The 18308-nt window shown below is 41.9% G+C and overlaps 1 protein-coding gene across 3 annotated transcripts in view; it reads right to left on the reverse strand.

Moving 5' to 3' along the window:
* Nucleotides 1–40: 40 nt before the first annotated feature.
* kif13ba (kinesin family member 13Ba) overlaps nucleotides 41–18308 on the reverse strand; it is a 92897-nt gene continuing 74629 nt past the window's right edge. Inside the window, exons 29-39 of one of the 3 annotated variants that reach the window (XM_061747020.1) lie at nucleotides 16984–17039; nucleotides 16765–16889; nucleotides 14985–15260; nucleotides 11349–11501; nucleotides 10283–10360; nucleotides 10112–10162; nucleotides 9421–9556; nucleotides 7691–7821; nucleotides 6843–6899; nucleotides 4557–5070; nucleotides 41–1993 (exon numbers count right to left, since the gene is read on the reverse strand). In XM_061747020.1, coding sequence (XP_061603004.1) covers nucleotides 1809–1993; nucleotides 4557–5070; nucleotides 6843–6899; nucleotides 7691–7821; nucleotides 9421–9556; nucleotides 10112–10162; nucleotides 10283–10360; nucleotides 11349–11501; nucleotides 14985–15260; nucleotides 16765–16889; nucleotides 16984–17039 — 1762 coding nt within the window. In that variant the 3' untranslated portion in view covers nucleotides 41–1808. Of the gene's footprint in view, nucleotides 1994–4556; nucleotides 5071–6842; nucleotides 6900–7690; nucleotides 7822–9420; nucleotides 9557–10111; nucleotides 10163–10282; nucleotides 10361–11348; nucleotides 11505–14984; nucleotides 15261–16764; nucleotides 16890–16983; nucleotides 17040–18308 lie in introns of all 3 variants that reach the window. The other 2 variants (XM_061747026.1, XM_061747012.1) reach the window with 2 other exon arrangements.

Genomic DNA, 18308 nt, shown 5'->3' on the forward strand with positions numbered 1-18308 from the left:
TTTCTGTAATGCAAAAATGTCATTCTGGATTCTTTACAAATCAACTGAAATATTGCAAGCCTTTTATTATTTTAATATTGCTGATCATGGTTTACAGCTTAAGAAAACTCAAATATCCTATCTCAAAAAATTTGAATATTCTGGGAATCTTCATCTTAAACTGTAAACCCTTTACTTTAAAACACTTTATTGTTCCGTGTGTTTGCACTGAGCTGGAAAAAGAGCTTTTAAATTCGCTGCCCCCTTTGCTTGGAACACCTTTCAGAAAGACTTTAAACTGATGGACCTGATATCCTTCAATGACTTTGGTTCGATCTTGAAGGACAGAGAGCGTGAAAGCATTAGTGTCTCTGTACCTGATGGTAGTTATGTCTTCCTAATAGGGTTGTGCGATAAATCGATTTTAAATCTAAATCGGATTTATTAATCACAATCGATGTTAAAAAAAGGAAATCGGAAAATGGATTTTCCTTTTTTGCAGCTGGCTGCATTACAGACAGAGCTCGTCTAGTCATCTTTGTTTGGTCAAGGAAATTGTAAATGTTGTCACTTTACTAAACTCAAGGAGGATTTACAGTATCTTTCAATTTCACTTCATTCCCAATAGGGAAATTTGTTTGCTATTTTTCTTTAAAAATAAAGATAAAATATTTGAAACAATTTTTTCCATTGTCTTTTGTAGTTTTACAAAAAAATCAAAATCGAAAATCGGGTTTTCAGAGAAAAAAAATCGGGATTTTATTTTTTTCCAAAATCGCCCAGCCCTACTTCCTAATAATCTTCACTTTATATGATTGATGTGATGACCTACTGTTAACTGGCCGTGACCTCCTATGCATCTGCACTTTATAAAACTTGGTTTTATCATTTTATTGCTACTTTGTTCCTCTGTTATTGTTTTGTATTCTGTCTTTTAACCTTGTGATTTTATTTGTTTTGACGTGCTGCTCCTTCCTGGCCAGGTCACCCTTGTGAAAGAGATCCTTGATCTCAACGGGCTACTACCTGGTTAATGAAAGGTTAAATAAAAAAATAAAAATAAACCATGATCAGCAATATCAAAATAATAAAAGGCTTGCAATATTTCAGTTGATTTGTAATGAATCCAGAATATATGACATTTTTTTAAAATTGCATAACAGAAAATAAAGAACTTTATCACAATATTCTAATTTTCTGAGACAGTCCAGTATACACACACACACACACACACACACACACACACACACACACACCCACACACCCCCGCCCCCCCGTCCTCTCCTCTGTCCCTGAGTTCAACTCGGGCCGCAGCGAAGGCACATGGAGGATCCGTCCTGGAGAACCAGAGGAGACCCGAGACCCGGAGAAGCCTCGGAGGACGACCCGGGGGGGAAACACGCCGGGATGCAAACACTCGCCAGACGGACCCGACTCCCACAACGCGAGCCGGTTCTGACCCGTTCTCCCACTCACACGTGACAGGAAGTGTCTGATCGGGTTAAAACCTAAATAAAAATGTCCAAAGATGTTTCAGGTCGTCCGGGTCGGCGCCGGCCCGTCAGTGAGGTTAGAACTCTGCACCGATAAAGTACAAAAATAAACACGGCGTTAGACGGTCGGCCCGGCCCGGCCCGGCCCCCGGAGACCCGGCCCGCCTGCAGCCCGGCGGGTCGGAGGATCAGAGCGTTCCTGGCGCTGCGTCGGGTCCAGACCCGGTCCGGACGGGTCCTCAGAGTCCTTCATCACCTCCTCGTGGCTCTGACGGAGGTCGGGTCCCGTCCCGGGTCGTGGGGCTGGGAGGTGGTGGATCCGGTCCCGGCCCGGTCTCAGCTGCTCCAGGATTTGCGGTTCTCGCTCCGACGGGTCACCGCGGCCTCCCCCCGCAGCACCGGGACGTGGGCCGGGGCGGCGGCCCTGTCGCGGCCCGACAGCCGGTCCGGCCGCACCAGAACCCCGTGGCCCGGCCGGCAGCGGAAGTAGCGGTGCCGGCCCACCGAGCCGTCGTTCTTGCCTGCGGGAGGAAACAGGGTCAGTGGTCGGAACGGGCACCGGTGTCTTCAGTATTCACATTCATTACTCAGGTAGAAGTATAGATACTAGAGTTTAAAAATATTCCTGTAGAAGTTGAAGTATCAACTCAAGTTTTTTACTCAAGTAAAAGTATAAAAGTACTGGTTTCAAAACTACTTAAAGTATAAAAGTAAAAGTAATGTAAGGGGGAAAAAGCCATTAAGGACAAAAGCCATTGAAAATGAATGCATCTTAGTATAATGTAAATATATTAAAGAAGCATATATGTGTACTATTGAGCATTAACATGTGTTTCAGAGAGCAGCAGATATGATGACTAGTTGCCTATAAGTATTGTAATGGTGCAAAAAGTCAAACTTCATGTTCATGTTATCATTTATCCTAACCTTTATTGGAATGTACATCCAAGTTTAGTTGCAGGAATCTGAGGGAACGGATGTAAGAACAAAACTGGACAAGAACATCTGAAACAACCACAACCAAATTCACTCTATCCGGATGGAGCAATTTAACTGGATAGTTTTTATTTAAAGGCCGAAATGAAATAGAGTAACGAGGCTATTTTTAAAATGTAAGGAGTAAAAAGTACAGATAATTGTGTGAAAATGTAAGGAGTAAAAGTAAAAAGTCGTCTGAAAAATAATTACTCCAGTGAAGTATAGATAACCAAAATTTCTACTTAAGTAAGGTAACAAAGTATTTGTACTTCGTTACTTGACACCTGCCGGCCCGGCAGCCCGGTTGGTAGGATCAGGGTTCCTATACATTTTTCAAGGTCAAATTCAAGCACTTTCAAGGGTCATTTTCAAAACCTTCAAGCTCCTTATCGCTGGGGTAAAATATCTACAGGATTAATATAATTCAGAATAATTTTTTCCTCTTTTTATCACAATTATGTACATTTCATCGTGCTGTAAACATCTAGTTATGTTTCATCTTACTAATTTTATTTCACCTTGTAATAACTAAACTATACAGTCTGATCCCAATTTTGTGAAAGACAGAATTATAATTTCAAGCACTTAAAAGGGGACCTATTATGAAAAACAGGTTTTTTCTTGCTTTAACATATATAAAGTGGTCTCCCCTCAGCCTGCCAACTCAGAGAAGGAGGAAAGCAACCAGATTCTGCAGTGTCTGTACAGCCGCCCGGATGATCGTCCAGTGTGATGTGGATCTACGAGCCAATAAGATTCTGCTCCTCAAAGTTACGGAACAACGGGAGCGATGCGTGAAACCACGCCCACAACTAACTCCGCCGGCCGGAGTTTCCGCCATTTTTTCGTAGCGGTGTATCGCGTCATTCAGGCAGCCAATCAGCACAGAGCCTCATTATCATAGCCCCGCCCACTCAGAATCCCGTATAGATACTCCGAAACTCTACAATCATGGAATTGATTAACTGGTCTCTCAGCACAATTGACAAAGTTTTTGCGACGAGAAGTCAGGGGGTAAGGGAGCCCTCCTGTCCCGATGGGACATTTTTTGCTGGATACACAATGGATTCCTGGAAACATTGGAAACCGTTGTGTTTGGTGATTCTGTCTGTCGAGGACGTTGAAGACGCCTTCATAATTGGATTTATGATAGCAGGATTTATGCTAATTGGAGTGGGGATTTTCCTGGCCTATCGACAAACGCGTAAGTCGTCGACAGCTGTTTTGGCCCTTTCTGAGCTGCCCGACGTTGCTGAACAATGCTGGGAGAGCAAGCCGCAAGCTGGATGCGATTCTTGAACAGAATCGCAGGCTAGCGGCGGTCTTTGAGCTCATTAGCAAGATGGAGAAAACCTCTGAGAAGTTGGAAGCTCGGCTTGGCGGGAATTGATCACAAATTCGTCTGTTTGGAGTCGCCATTGAGGAACCAGAGACTTAAGGCAAACGGAAAATTACTGGAGTCTGCCTGTTTCCTTTCTTTCAATACAATTGTTGATTCTATAATCTGACCTTGACAGGGCAGCTTGGCCCGCTGCTCCCGTCACAATCTCCCTGGTGGAATGTAAACAAGTGGCTCTGCCCCTACTAGCCCTCCCCCTCTCTCAAAAACATCTGTGGACTTGTGTTCAGAACTGTACCGGGCCGTCTGATAACATCAAGGACAATGGCTGAGGAGCAACTCTGGGGCAAAGTTTTCACAGTGTGAAGATGCCTTTTTTTCCCTCCTCCTCCATCCCAGTGTCATCCTTCCTCTAAAAAATGGCGTCCGTATTAAATGGTGCCATCGGTGTGAACCGGAGTCAAGTTCTCTCGTCTGATTTATGTCTGACTTGGCAATAAAGCTTTTTTCTGATTCTGAGATAATGAGGTTAGAGAATGGGAAGATAAAGACATGGCTCTGAGGCTGAATTTCTAACTTATTTAGCAAAAACAATCAAAAGCTTGTTTTTAAGACATTCAAGACCTGTTTAAAATAGGTATTAGATGCCATAATGGGTCCCCTTTAAACTAAAATTCAAGCACTTTTCAGGTCTTGAAAACACAACATTGAACTTAAAGCACTTTCAAAGATTTCCAGCCCCCGTAGGAAGCCTGCAGGATACGTACCGACGGGGGAGTCCAGCTCCACCCCGACCCACAGCCCCTCGGCAAACTGGGTCGGCCCCACGTAGCGCACGGTGCCGGCCTTGCTGCCGCCCACCGTGACGGCGGCGCCGTCCACCAGCCAGTCCGGCAGGACGCCGTCCTCCGGCGGCGGTGCCGGGCCCTCCGCCCTCTCCGGGCCCCCGTCGCCCCCCGAGGGCGGCTCCGCCGGGACGGCGTTGTGATTGGCCGAGGCTTGGGGGGCGGGGCATGTGACCGCCGGCGTCCTGGCGCCGCACTGGGGAGGAGAGGTCATGACATCACTCCCGTCAGCAGCGCCGGCCAGGGAGGAGGACGAGGACGAGGGCTGGAGGACGTCACACAGGGTCACCGTGGAAACGCTAGCGGAGAAGTAGCCGCTGGACGACTGGCTGAGGGGGCTGAGGGGGGCAGAGTCATGCGGGTCATGCACAGGAAGAGGAGGGGCTTCCGGAGACTCGGTCCGCCGGTCTTTGGCCAGCGGCCGTAGAACAGCAGCCTGTCCCCACGGCAACGGAGGAGCAGACGGACGCATGCAGAGACAACAAGGCAGAACAACATGATGATGAACAATGATTTTATCAGAAAAAAAGAAATAAAAATCAACAGCTTTTTACAAACATCACAAAAGAGTCTATAAGTCATTTTGCCCACACGGCCACCTTTAAACTTTATTGATACTGTGTTGTAGACTTGTAGTCCTCAAGACCACTTTTTTGAGTTCTTGGTCTTGTCACGGACTCACTGAGAGTCCGTTCCACACCAAGGTGACAGAATGTGGTGATCAGCAGTTCTTCCTCTTGTTAATGTACAGTTTTGTAAACTATTTGTATTTTGCATCTGATTTAATGTTTTAGTGCATCTGCATGTGTCTGTATTTAATTAAAGTTTTGTGTTTATAACAACCTTGTTTGAATAAATATATGAATAATATTTGCACATCGGTGTGATTGATTCAGAATCAGGTCCATTTCAGTGGTGCTGATATACGGTGTAATCTGATTACTATAATGGTAAATAATGTAATTTAAATCTTTAATATTTAAAATTCAGGTTTCATCTCCAAATTCAGTCCAATTTAAATCAGTAACATTTACTATTCCTTCCTTTTCTGAGGTGGAGGGGGGTGTTGGAGCTGGTTATTCTGCTAGAGGACTTTGGGACTAGTTAGTAGTCGTGTCAATCCTTAAAAGCACTGGAGTCAATCCTCCAATAGTGTAGAAATAGCGGTAGTGCAGTCGCCACACATATCTGATCTCAGCTGATGGATGGAAACATTTATAGTGAGTTCAACATCATCATCCACTTCTCTGTTATTGAGCTGCAGTTGAAAACAAGCTCATATGGAAACTAGAACCAGGATGATGGAATACAATCATGCAGGATCAGGACATTACTAGGTTTGTTTTTGGTCTTGGTCTTGAGCTGAGCTAGTCTTGGTTTAGGTGGTCTTGACTACAAGTCTACTGTACTCTAACCTAATTTCTAACACTGCAGTCACATATTAGTTATAACTCGACTACCGTATTGGCCCAAATATAACACAGTGTTTTTTGCATTGAAATAAGACTGAAAAAGTGGGGGTCGTCTTCCATACGGGTTCTAGACGTTATACCCATTCACAACGCTAGATGGCGCTAGATATATTTAAAGCGATTGCTGAACTTAACTCCCCAGGCCAAAGCAAACCTGTCATGAAGAATAAAAATAGCGGTAAGAAAGAAAACAGAAGAAGAGAAGAGATAACAGAAAATGGAGAAACGAAGCAACACTCTGGAGAAAAGTGGGTGGAAGATCGGCAGGTTAACCGGCAGCTGAGGAGAAGTTATGATGAAACTTCAAAATGATTTGATTTGAATGAGGCAAAATAACATGCTTTTTCTCTCGAATATATTGTTATAATTATTTGTTTCAGATGTACTTGCATAATTATTTTCTGTATAAAAATTGAATTTGGTGTTCAAAAAGTCTTTTTTCAAACTTGAGTCTTGAAAAAGAGGGGGTCGTCTAATAATCAAGGTCGTCTTATAGTCGGGCCAATATGGTACTTAAGAACCAACATCTCTGTTAAATGAACAAGGTTAAACGCTTTTATGCAAAGAAAAAAAAAAAACCCTCTACCAACAGTTCCTGCATGTTTACGTCACTAAAGACACTGGAGGAGATGCAGATGCTTCCCCTCACTGAAACTGTTCAAGTGTCTCAACTTAAGAGTTTATTCTTCCACGAATAAAGTTACCGATAACAACAATAACCGAACTCAGATCTCACCGTCTCAGACTTCACTCTGTCGTCGCCTCCTGATGATGTCGAGATGCGATGAGGGTTCTGGGCGGGGACAAGACAAGACCGTGAACACACACACACACGCACACGCGCACACGCACGCACACACACGCAGTCACACGCAGTCACACACACACGCACGCAGTCTGGCACGCAGTCACACACACACAGTCACACGCACGCACAGTCACACACACAGTCACACACACAGTTACACACAGTCACACGCACGCACACAGTCACACACTCATACGCACAGTCACACGCACACAGTCGCACGCACACATACACACGCACACATACACAGTCACACACACACAGTCACACGCACACATACACAGTCACACACACACAGTCACACGCACACATACACACGCACACATACACACGCACACATACACAGTCACACACACACAGTCACACGCACACATACACAGTCACACACACACAGTCTCACACACAGTCACACGCACGCACGCAGTCACACACACGCACAGTCACACACAGTCACACGCACGCACAGTCACACACAGTCACACGCACGCACAGTCACACACTCACACGCATTCACGCACATAGTCACGCACACGCAGTCACACACACACAGTCGCACACATACACACACAGTCACACACACACAGTCACACACACACATACATATACACACACAGTCGCACACACACACACACACACACACACACACACACACACACACACACACACACACACACACACACACACACACACACACACACACACACACACACACACACACACACACACACCTGTCTGGCGGGTGACAGGGTTACCACGGTTACCAGGAGAACACTGACCTGCTGGCCCGGCGGCGACGGCCGGAGCTCCTTCTTCTCGTCTCTCACCGGAAACAGAGACTTGAGCAGTTTGGGCATCTGAGGAACCAGCGCCTTAACTGAAAGATAAGAGGCAGCAAGTCCTGAACGACCTGGGAGGGAGGAGGAGGAGGAGGAGAGGAAGAGGAGGAGAGGAAGAGAAACAGGATGCAAGGAAAGGAGAGGAGGAGGTCCAGGAGGTGGAGGAGGAGTGACAGTTTAAGGTCGAGAGCTGAAAGCGAAACATCCAAACACACAGACGGACCGACAGACGAGGCTCCTCGTAACAACACAGCGACACGTTTCTGACCTGTTATTATCATTTTAATTATTTTAATTAACAACCTTCTACAATAGAACACTGAAGTTATTGTTATCCTGTCTACGTGTATATTAGATGCGTTTCCTTAGTGTTCAGAATTATTTCATTATTTGTCTTTTTCCTTCTTTCTCTTCTCTTGCTGGCATGTGTTCTCATAGGTACATGCAATTTTTTATTTATTTAATTTTTATTTCTTATTTAGTTGATTTTTTTTGGTTTTTGCTTTTTTTTTAAATTATAAAAAACGTAGCAACTTGTATTGCTTGATGCACAATGTGGAAGAAAAGTCACAACAAACAGATATTACATCACATTTCTACGGTGGCCAAGGGCCAAACGCACTGCAACGGCCAAATGCGTCTCAGTTAAGGAAAACGGCTTCAAGTACAGAAACGATTAAAATTCACAAACTCAAAACGAGGTACAAAAAGAGGAACGTGGTGCAAATGAAAAAACGTGCTGCAAAAAACAAAGACAAATGCAGCATCATCAAACGCTGCAAATAGAGAAACGATGCAAAGCACAAAACGATATAAAACAAGAAACCATCTTCAAAAGAAAAACGCTTCATAACCAGTTACCAAACCTGCAGGGGGCGCTCTCGGCGTAACAGCTCAATGGACAGACACACGGGATGCAGAGAGAGACCGAACACCTGACTGAACCACAGTGTTTACATCCATGGTTTAAACATACAGCGGGAACGGTAATGTGATTTTTTATCTGACTATATTTACTAACTTACTAACTTACTTACTTACTATTACATATTAACGTTACAGTCAGCTGTTCGGTCTCTCTCTACATCCCGTGTGTCTGTCCATTGAGGTGTTACGCCGAAAGCGCCCCCTGCAGGTTTGGAGCACTTCCGGTTGTAGTGACGGGTTATGAAGATGGTTTCTTGTTTTATATGGTTTTGTGCTTTGCATCGTTTCTCTATTTGCAGCGTTTGATGATGCTGCATTTGTCTTTGTTTTTTGCAGCAGGTTTTTTCATTCGCACCACGTTCCTCTTTTTGTACCTCGTTTTGAGTTTGTGAATTTGAATCGTTTCTGTACTTGATGCTGTTTTCCTTAACTGAGACGCATTAGGCCGTTGCAGGGCGTTTGGCCCTTGTCGGCCACCGTACATTTCCCTCATCAAGATCAGACAGACTGAGGGGATGAAAACCACTTAAAACAACAAAAGAACAGATGTGGAGACTTTAAAGAAGACATCTGCCGAGACAGAAGAGAGACGGAGGATTTAATAATGTGTGAAATGAAACATGAGAAAGTCTGAATATCATCCAGAAGAAGAAGTGATGAAGATCCAGACGGATGAATTCAGATGGAAAGAAAGAGGGGAGAAGAGACGGTACACGTGGAGAGAGAGAGTGTGGAGGTTTTACCTTGTTCTGCCTCCGGGCCCGGGGGGGTCACGCCGAAGGGGGAGGACGAGCAGGTGGACGGGGACGAGGCCGGTCGGGGGAGCGTCCGGTGGAACTGGGACGGCATGAAGATGTCCTGCTGACTCTCCCACCGACCCTGAGACACAAGACAAGAGTCAGGCCGGTTCCAGCGCTGCAAAAACTCTAAATCTTACCAGCAATATTTGTCTTATTTCTAGTTAAAATGTCTCATTTTTAATCAAAAAATCTCATTACACTTAAAGTAAGAGTCATTACCAGAAAAATAACTTGTTATTTGACAATTTTCACCTGTTTCAAGTAAATTTTCACCTGAAATAAGTAGAAAAATCTGCCAGTGGGACAAGATTTATCTTCTTATTACAAGCAAAAAAATCTTGTTCCACTGGCAGATTTTTCTACTTATTTTAAGTGAAAATCCACTTGAAACAGGTGAAAATTGTTGTTTTTTCCCAGTGATGAGTCTTGTTTTAAGTGTAATGAGATTTTTTTGACTAAAAATGAGACATTTTAACTAGAAATAAGACAAATATCCTTGTTAACATTTTGAGTTTTTGCAGTGAGAGGAGACAGAAAGGTTCAACCCCTCGTCACATTGACGTGTGTGTGTGTGTGTGTGTGTGTGTGTGTGTGTGTGTGTGTGTGTGTGTGTGTGTGTGTGTGTGTGTGTTACCTTGTCATCCAGCAGCGAGGTGGTGGACAGGTCCTGCCTGCTCCCCGACAGCTACGAGGCGACACAGAAACATCTTACCACAGCATCGTTTACTATCATCATCATCATCATCATCATCCCTATAATATAATATTCTAGTATAATATAATATAATGATGGACAGATCTTTACCCGGTTGACGGAGGGCGAGCTCAGGCTCCGCCTGCTGCTCCTCCCTCGGCCAGTCAGCTGCTCCTTCACCGCCACCTCCTGAAACCGGGACAGGACCACAAATCAGTTCCATCTAAACCAGAACGCAGTTAGGGAGACGGACTCGGGGGGAGGTGATCTCCGATGATGTTTGGGAGGATAGTTTAACCCTTTCTGACCGGCTGGAGTGCCGGCGCTCCTGTTTGCATATTGATTTTCAGAACGTATGTACAATTGCAACCAAATAAAATAGAGCAATAATTATTTCTGCATGTTTCTGCACGGGTTCTTTTTGGAACATAACCCCTGCAAAAAACCAGGGATTGCTGTAATGACAATATCTCCACATTGTGAAACTCGCCTTCTCTTGGCTCATGACCACTTGTTCACTGTATCTGCAGAAATAACGGAGTAACGCACCGTTTAGTAAAGGTAATTGCGTTACTGAATTTAAAAAGTAATGCGTTAGAGTATTAGTTACCGCAAAACTAACGGCGTTACTGTAACGCGTTACCAAATAACGCGTTAGTCCCAACACTGTCCATCACCAGCAGGTCCGGGTGCAGGCCTCTCTACCAGAGTTATTATCATTCACGAAAACGAACAAAATAACGAAAACTAAAATTGAAAAAACTATTTGGTTAACTGAACTAAATAAAAACGAATATTAAAAGACAAAAACGATAACTAACTGAAACTATATTGCGTGTTTAGAAAACTAACTGAAATCATAGATATAACTTCTTCCGTTTTCGTCCCTGTCAATAAAAGCCTCTTGGTATGATCAAATTATTCCGCTCTGGTCGTTTATCTCCAACTGGCAGCTACGGCACTTTAACGTCTCATGGTCCATGACGTCAAAACTAAAACTAAAACTAATAAAACTAAACTAAAACTAAGCATTTTTGAAAATATAAAAACTAATAAAAACTAGCAAACCCGCACTAAAAACAAATTAAAACTAACTGAATTGATGGAGAAAAAGTCAAAACGAAATAAAACTAAACTAAAATGAAAAATTCTAAACTATTATAACCCTGGTCTCTACCTGTCTGAGCCGGTCCAGGGTCAGGATGTTCTCCAGGCTCATCACGCTGCGCAGGTACTTCTCGATGGCCGCCTCGTCGTCGCCGGACTGGCTGTTGTGAGCGCTGGCGGCGAGCCGGGCCAGCATCTCGCGGTCCTCCGAGCCCGGGGCGTCCTGCTGAGAACGGCAGCGTTAACAATAATGTTACTGTTGAACAAGTGGAGAGTGTCAAACTCCTTGGTGTTATGTTGGACTCCAGACTTTCTTTTAGTAATCATATTAGTCAAATCATCTTAAAGATGGGAAGAGCTGTTGGTATCTCTAGGAAATGTGCTTCCTTTGTTGCTCGACCCCTCTTGTGTCAGATTGTGCAGAGTTTAGTTTTATGTCACCTTGAGTATTGTTCTGTGGTCTGGGGATCTGCCGCTAAAGGTGAGCTCAGAAAGCTGCAGATTGCCCAAAATAACGCTGCACGCCTGGTATTGGGTTGCTCTACCCGATCAAATATTAACCGCATGCATGATTCTCTCTCATGGTTGACAGTAGTAAACAGGTTAGCTTTAAACACAGCTGTAATGTTTAAGTCAGTCTTGATCAGTAAAACACCTGACTTTTTATTTAAACATATTGTTTTTAGAAGTACTGTGCATGACCATGACACTAGAGCAGGGGTCGGTAACCCAAAAAGTTTGAAAGAGCCATGTTGGACCAAAAACACAAAAAACAAATATGTCTGGAGCCGCAAAAAATGAAGTCTTGTATAAGGCAAATGGCGAAATATTGAGAATAAAGTTGAAATGTTGAGAAAAAAGTCGAAATGTCAATAAAAAGTCGAAATGTCGAGAAAAAAGTTGAAATGTTGAGGAAAAAGTCGAAATGTCAAGAAAAAAGTCGAAATGTCGAGAAAAAAGTCAAAATGTCGAGAAAAAAGTCAAAATGTCGAGATTAAAAAGGAAAATGAAAAAGGAAGAAAAAAAGAGGAAAAAAAGAAGAAAAATAAGAAAAGGAAAAAAAAGAGAAAAGAAAAAGAAAAAAAAAGAAGAAAAAAAGGTCAAACATTTTTGAAAAAGCTCCAGGAGCCACTAGGGCGGCGCTAAGGAGCCACATGCGGCTCTAGAGCCGCGGGTTGCTGATCCCTGCACTAGAGGGTCCAGCAAAGGTCAGCTGGAGCTGCCTCACCCAAGAACAAATGCCTTATCACCATCTTTTATCTATAGAGCAATAACCCTATGGAATAATCTGCCTCACTATCTCTGTTGTATAGAAAGTAAACAAGTATTTAAAAAGAAGAAAAGAAATCTTATTTTAGATTATAATGTTGACTTGGCTGTATGTCGAATGGTTCCGTTTTGTTTTTAGTGCTCCTAAAGCCCCTAAAGCCTCCTGTTTAGTGCAAATGAATTTTAGCTTCATAAAAATTATTAAATGTTTGTCTTAAGTGTTAGATATTTTATAATTGTCTTTGTAAATGTATTATATATTGTGGATGATGAGCAGAGGTGTCTTCAGTATTCACATTCATTACTCAGGTAGAAGTATAGATACTAGAGTTTAAAAATACTCCTGTAGAAGTTGAAGTATCAACTCAAGTTTTTTACTCAAGTATAAAAGTACTGGTTTCAAAACTACTTAAAGTATAAAAGTAAAAGTAATGTAAGGGGGAAAAAGCCATTAAGGACAAAAGCCATTGAAAATGAATGTATCTTAGTATAATGTAAATATATTAAAGAAGCATATATGTGTACTATTGAGCATTAACATGTGTTTCAGAGAGCAGCAGATATGATGACTAGTTGCCTATAAGTATTGTAATGGTGCAAAAAGTCAAACTTCATGTTCATGTTATCATTTATCCTAACCTTTATTGGAATGTACATCCAAGTTTAGTTGCAGGAATCTGAGGGAACGGATGTAAGAACAAAACTGGACAAGAACATCTGAAACAACCACAACCAAATTCACTCTATCCGGATGGAGCAATTTAACTGGATAGTTTTTATTAAAGGCCCAAATGAAATAGAGTAACAAGGCTGTTTTTAAAATGTAAGGAGTAAAAAGTACAGATAATTGTGTGAAAATGTAAGGAGTAAAAGTAAAAAGACGTCTGAAAAATAATTATTCCAGTGAAGTATAGATAAGCAAAATTTCTACTTAAGTAAGGTAACAAAGTATTTGTACTTTGTTACTTGACACCTCTGATGATGGCAGGGCTGTACGCTTACTTTTTTGAATGGTAGCACTGGTGCTAGCAAGTTAAAAATTTTAGTAGCACAAATAAAAATTTACTAGCACACCCGGGTGGACAGTTAGTAGGGGTGTAACGATACACTAATCTCACGATACGATACACGATACTGAGGTCACGATAACGATACGACACGATATTATAGCATTTTTATAGCAGTATTTTTTTAACAACCTTGAATGAGGAACATATGACTGGAAAAAATGGTCTTTTATTTGAAAGACACAAAATACAAAACAATACTGTACGTTTGCCCTGTTGTTACAGTTTGTAATGCTTTATAACTGTTTAAGTTTTAAAGAGAAAGCCAGGCCAACCATTTTCCACAAACTGAACTAAAAGTAAATGTCAGGTTTGCATTATGATCTTCAGTTTCATACAAGTACAAATATTTAGACACAAACTGAATAGTTTCTCTCATGTATGATTTGACTTTTTTATTTTCCAGAAATTTAACAACTAAAATTAAATAAATAAATAAAAGTAAATAAATACATACCATTTTACATCATAAAAAAGATTGATTTATGCTCACCTTATAAGTGTAAGAGAAGATTTATTTTTGTTAAGGTTTGGTAATTCAGGGTTCATTATTTTATAAATATATTCTTTATATTCTGATGTAAATCAGGGACTATAATGACACTAGTCAGTTTATCTGTAGTGATTAGTCTGTTTTAGATTGGGCGGAGTGATACGCCACAGTACGGCACTAGGTGCTGTGTTGATGTTCTAAAATCCTACACTGTTGAGCGGACAGTAAAGTACACTGGAACTCAGCAGAAGTTGTCCTCTGTTTATCCTACTCACGACCCGAAAAAGGTTTAATTTAATAAGGTAAGGCTTAACTCTACACCAGCCTTACATAAGTAAAAGTTCAGAGCTCAAAACCCCCCAAGAGTCCCGGGATCAGGACCGCAAAGCGGTACTAGTTTCTTCTGAGCGGAGTCAGATTTTGGTCCGCGGGTCGAGGCGCAGTCGCCACGCACGGTCGGATCATGGATGTATTAATAGTATTAATAGCCTTTCCACACGGCGCCCCGGCTGTATGGTCGCGAAAATACGGTATTTATATATGAAATGTCAGAATAGGTAATTTTTTTGACGAGAAAGGCTGATGTAGGTCAAGAGACATTCATATTGATTTTCACACTTTTTAACATGACCCCAGCGTAACTCACTCGCACAAATGCGAGTGGATACATATTTCTCTTCGCACCGGATGATTTTTATTCGCAAATGCGATGAAAACTGTCGCACTGTACAGCCCTGGATGGGATTGACTGTTTTATATTTTTGTTGTTGTTCTTGTGGACCCCAGGAAGACTAGTTGGTTACTACGGTACCAGCTAATGGGGATTCTTAATAAACTAAACTAAACTGAAGGGCCCGGTTCTGCTCTGGAGACTCACCCCGGGGATGTTGGACACCGTCTCGAAGGTGACGCCGCAGCCCGGGATGCTGCTGCGCGCCGACATCCTCTTCAGCAGGTTGTGGGCGAAGCCCTGGCGGCCGGGGTTGACATTGACGCAGATCCTCTTCCTCAGCACCAGCTGCATGTCGGCCGGGTGGCTGAGCTGCACCACCACGCGCACCGTCAGGTACACGCGGTGCTCCGGCCACGCGCCGCCGCGGCTCAGCTGGGGGCAGTCGTGCACCGTGGAGTCCCAGGACGCCTCGGCCCTCACCTGCACCCGGAGAGCACAGTTACCACGGTTACCACACGGCTGTGACGGCATCATCATCATCATCATCATCATCATCATCATCATCATCATCATCAGGCCTGTGTTGAAAAGATCGATTTTCCGATTCGAAATCGATTCTCATTAATTCCTAAAAATCGATTTGTATGTCTTAAGATCGAATTTTTTCATCATTACATTACAACTTTTGGTATTTTTTTGTTTATGCCCAAAAAAAGGATGTTTTGTTGGACGAGAATAACTAATGTTTTTGCCTTTAAATATGTTTAAAGGTATGAAAACATTAAAGTTTTCAGTTATAATTGCATAAATTGTCTATATTTCTGTGCTTTATATAATATTTATTATATATTGCTTTATATACGGGCCTTAAAACGCTCTTCTACAAGCAGGCTTTCCCCTGAACTCTTCCCTTGACCCCTTTTATTCAAATATTTTTATTTTTTTTGCTTCCCACAACTTTTTATCTTACTTAGTAGCTAGGCTTTGTCTTAGTTTCTTAGTCTCGTTTTTAGTCTTCTTTGTAAAGCGCTCTGAGATCTGTCGCTTCAGGTGAAAAGCGCTATATAAATTGAAATTATTATTATATTCTGTCTTGGGGTTACATTTGCATAAAATTCTAAAAACCAAATTATCATAAATGGAAAACATACATTTTCATTTCATTTCATACGTCTCTGTTTCCTCCCTGGATCTGTTTGGTAATTCTGACCAACACGATGTTTCTGAAAGCAGTTCTATCAGCATTCTGGGAGCTGATTGGTCCTTACAGCATCATTAGCTGCAATACTTGCTGTTTAATCTCAATATAATACTAGTATTAATATGTTGCAGAAATACAGTCATATAATTCATGCAACAGCTCAAAAAACAGTTTTAATAACACTAACCCAAATCAATATCGGAATCGGATCGAATCAAATCTTGATAATCAATTCTGAATCTTAAGAATCGGAATCAAATCGATTCTTGACATTTGAATGGATCCCCAGCCCTAGTTTAAAGGTATGAAAACATTAAAGTTTTCAGTTATAATTGCATAAATTGTCTATATTTCTTTGCTTTATATTCTGTCTTGGGGTTACATTTGCATAAAATGCTAAAAACCTAATTCTCATAAATGGAAAAACTAAAAGCGATTTCATCCGTCTCTGTTTGCCCTGGATCTGTTTGATAATTCGATGTTTCTGAAAGCAGTTCTATCAGCATTCTGGGAGCTGATTGGTCCTTACAGCATCATTAGCTGCAATACTTGCTGTTGAATCTCAATATAATACTAGTATTAATATGTTGCAGAACTACAGTCATATAATTCATGCAACAGCTGAAAAAACTGTTTTAATAACACTAACCCAAATCAATATCGGAATCGAATCAAAGCGTGATAATCGATTCTGAATCTTAAGAATCTGAATCGAATCTTGACATTTGAATCAATCCCCAGCCCTAATCATCATCATCATCATCATCATGGTCTGACGTTCACCTCTCCGTCGTAGTGTTTGACGATCTGCAGGTCAAAGAAGTCGTCCTCGTCCTCGCCGCTCAGCGTGGCGTCCCAACCTCCCGTCTCGGGAACCTCAAACTGGTCCTGAGAGCTGAGGTCGTCAGCTGAGAGGGAAACACACACACATGAGATGATCCTAGTAGATAAAGACATGTGATCTTATACGTGCTTGATCATCATAGATCAATAGATCCCTACGTTTCAGGTCCAGGAAGAGGACAGGAATGTGCGTCTCCATGCCCGGCAGAGGAGACCTGTGAACAGACACACATGACCTTTACACCCAAGATCAGAAACTGAGGCAAATAAAAATCTCTTTAAAAAACTGGGTGATGGATGAAGCAATGTACAAATATAAATCAATTTAAAAAACGGTACAAAAAGGAAGTTCTGGGAAGTTATTTGATTGAGGAGGAGTTATGTTAAGGAAAGATTTTGTTTGTTAGGTAGCCTAATAGGTAAATTAGCAGCTATTTATTATTAATATTTATGTTTAATTTATAATAGAGGTAACAAAGGGGCAGGGTTAAATACGTTTTACTTCTACCTTTTCCTTTTCGGACACTGTTTTTTTTTTTTTCACCTGTTTGTATTACTTTTTTACTTTTTTATTACCACAGACCTGCACTGCTTTTCTTTAGTGTAATAGGAGGTCAAAATCATTATTGGTGAAGGCATTAGATCGTTATGTTAGATCATCATCGCATTATCCGATGTATCTGTGCTCACTGGCTAAAAAAATTAATCTGACCCTCTTTAAAAAAAAAAAGGGTAGAACTCGAGATATCTATCATCATCATTTTGTTTGAACCTAGCGTTTGTCATGAGGGTAGAAAACGAGCCGCCTCCACTAAATCTCCAAAATAAAACCATTTAATTGCATCAATTCAAACTGTATTTTGTGTGAAGAAACAACTTTATGAACATCTGATAATCCCTCTCATTGTGTAGAAAGGCTGAAATGAGTCAGTGGACTCTACTTTTTATTACCACACATCTGTAATGTTTTTCTTTAGTGTAATAGAGGTCAATATCATTATTAATAAATGCATTAGATCTGATGAATAAGTGGCTCGCTTGTCTCGCTTGTCGCCCACAACCTTCTCTGGAGAGTTCACTTCCTGTTCCAGCCGGCTGGGTTTGCTGCTCTAACTCAAGGAAGCACATCGGCTCGAGATCTCTTTGGGGCAGGTTGTATCAGGCAGGGCCACCGCAAGGGGTGTGCGAACCGTGCGACCGCACGGGGCCTCGCGCCTTGGGCCATTTTTTTTTTTTTTCTTTTTTTCATTATTTCCCTTATAAATAAATAGTCACGTTCCATCACAGACCTAAATGTGAACTAATCTGTGCATATCAATAAATATATGTGCAATGATGTGCTTGCTGAGTGATGTCGCTGAGTGATGTCTGTTGTTCAATACAACTGATCAGACCAAGCGCAGACACAAGCTGCTCTGATCCAGACGGGTGGAGTTGGAACAAACTGTCACACAATGTCGAGAGAACGAGACAGATTCAGGAAA

This window comes from Cololabis saira, chromosome 2 (assembly GCF_033807715.1).
Source record: "Cololabis saira isolate AMF1-May2022 chromosome 2, fColSai1.1, whole genome shotgun sequence".
Taxonomy (NCBI): Eukaryota; Metazoa; Chordata; class Actinopteri; order Beloniformes; family Belonidae; genus Cololabis; species Cololabis saira.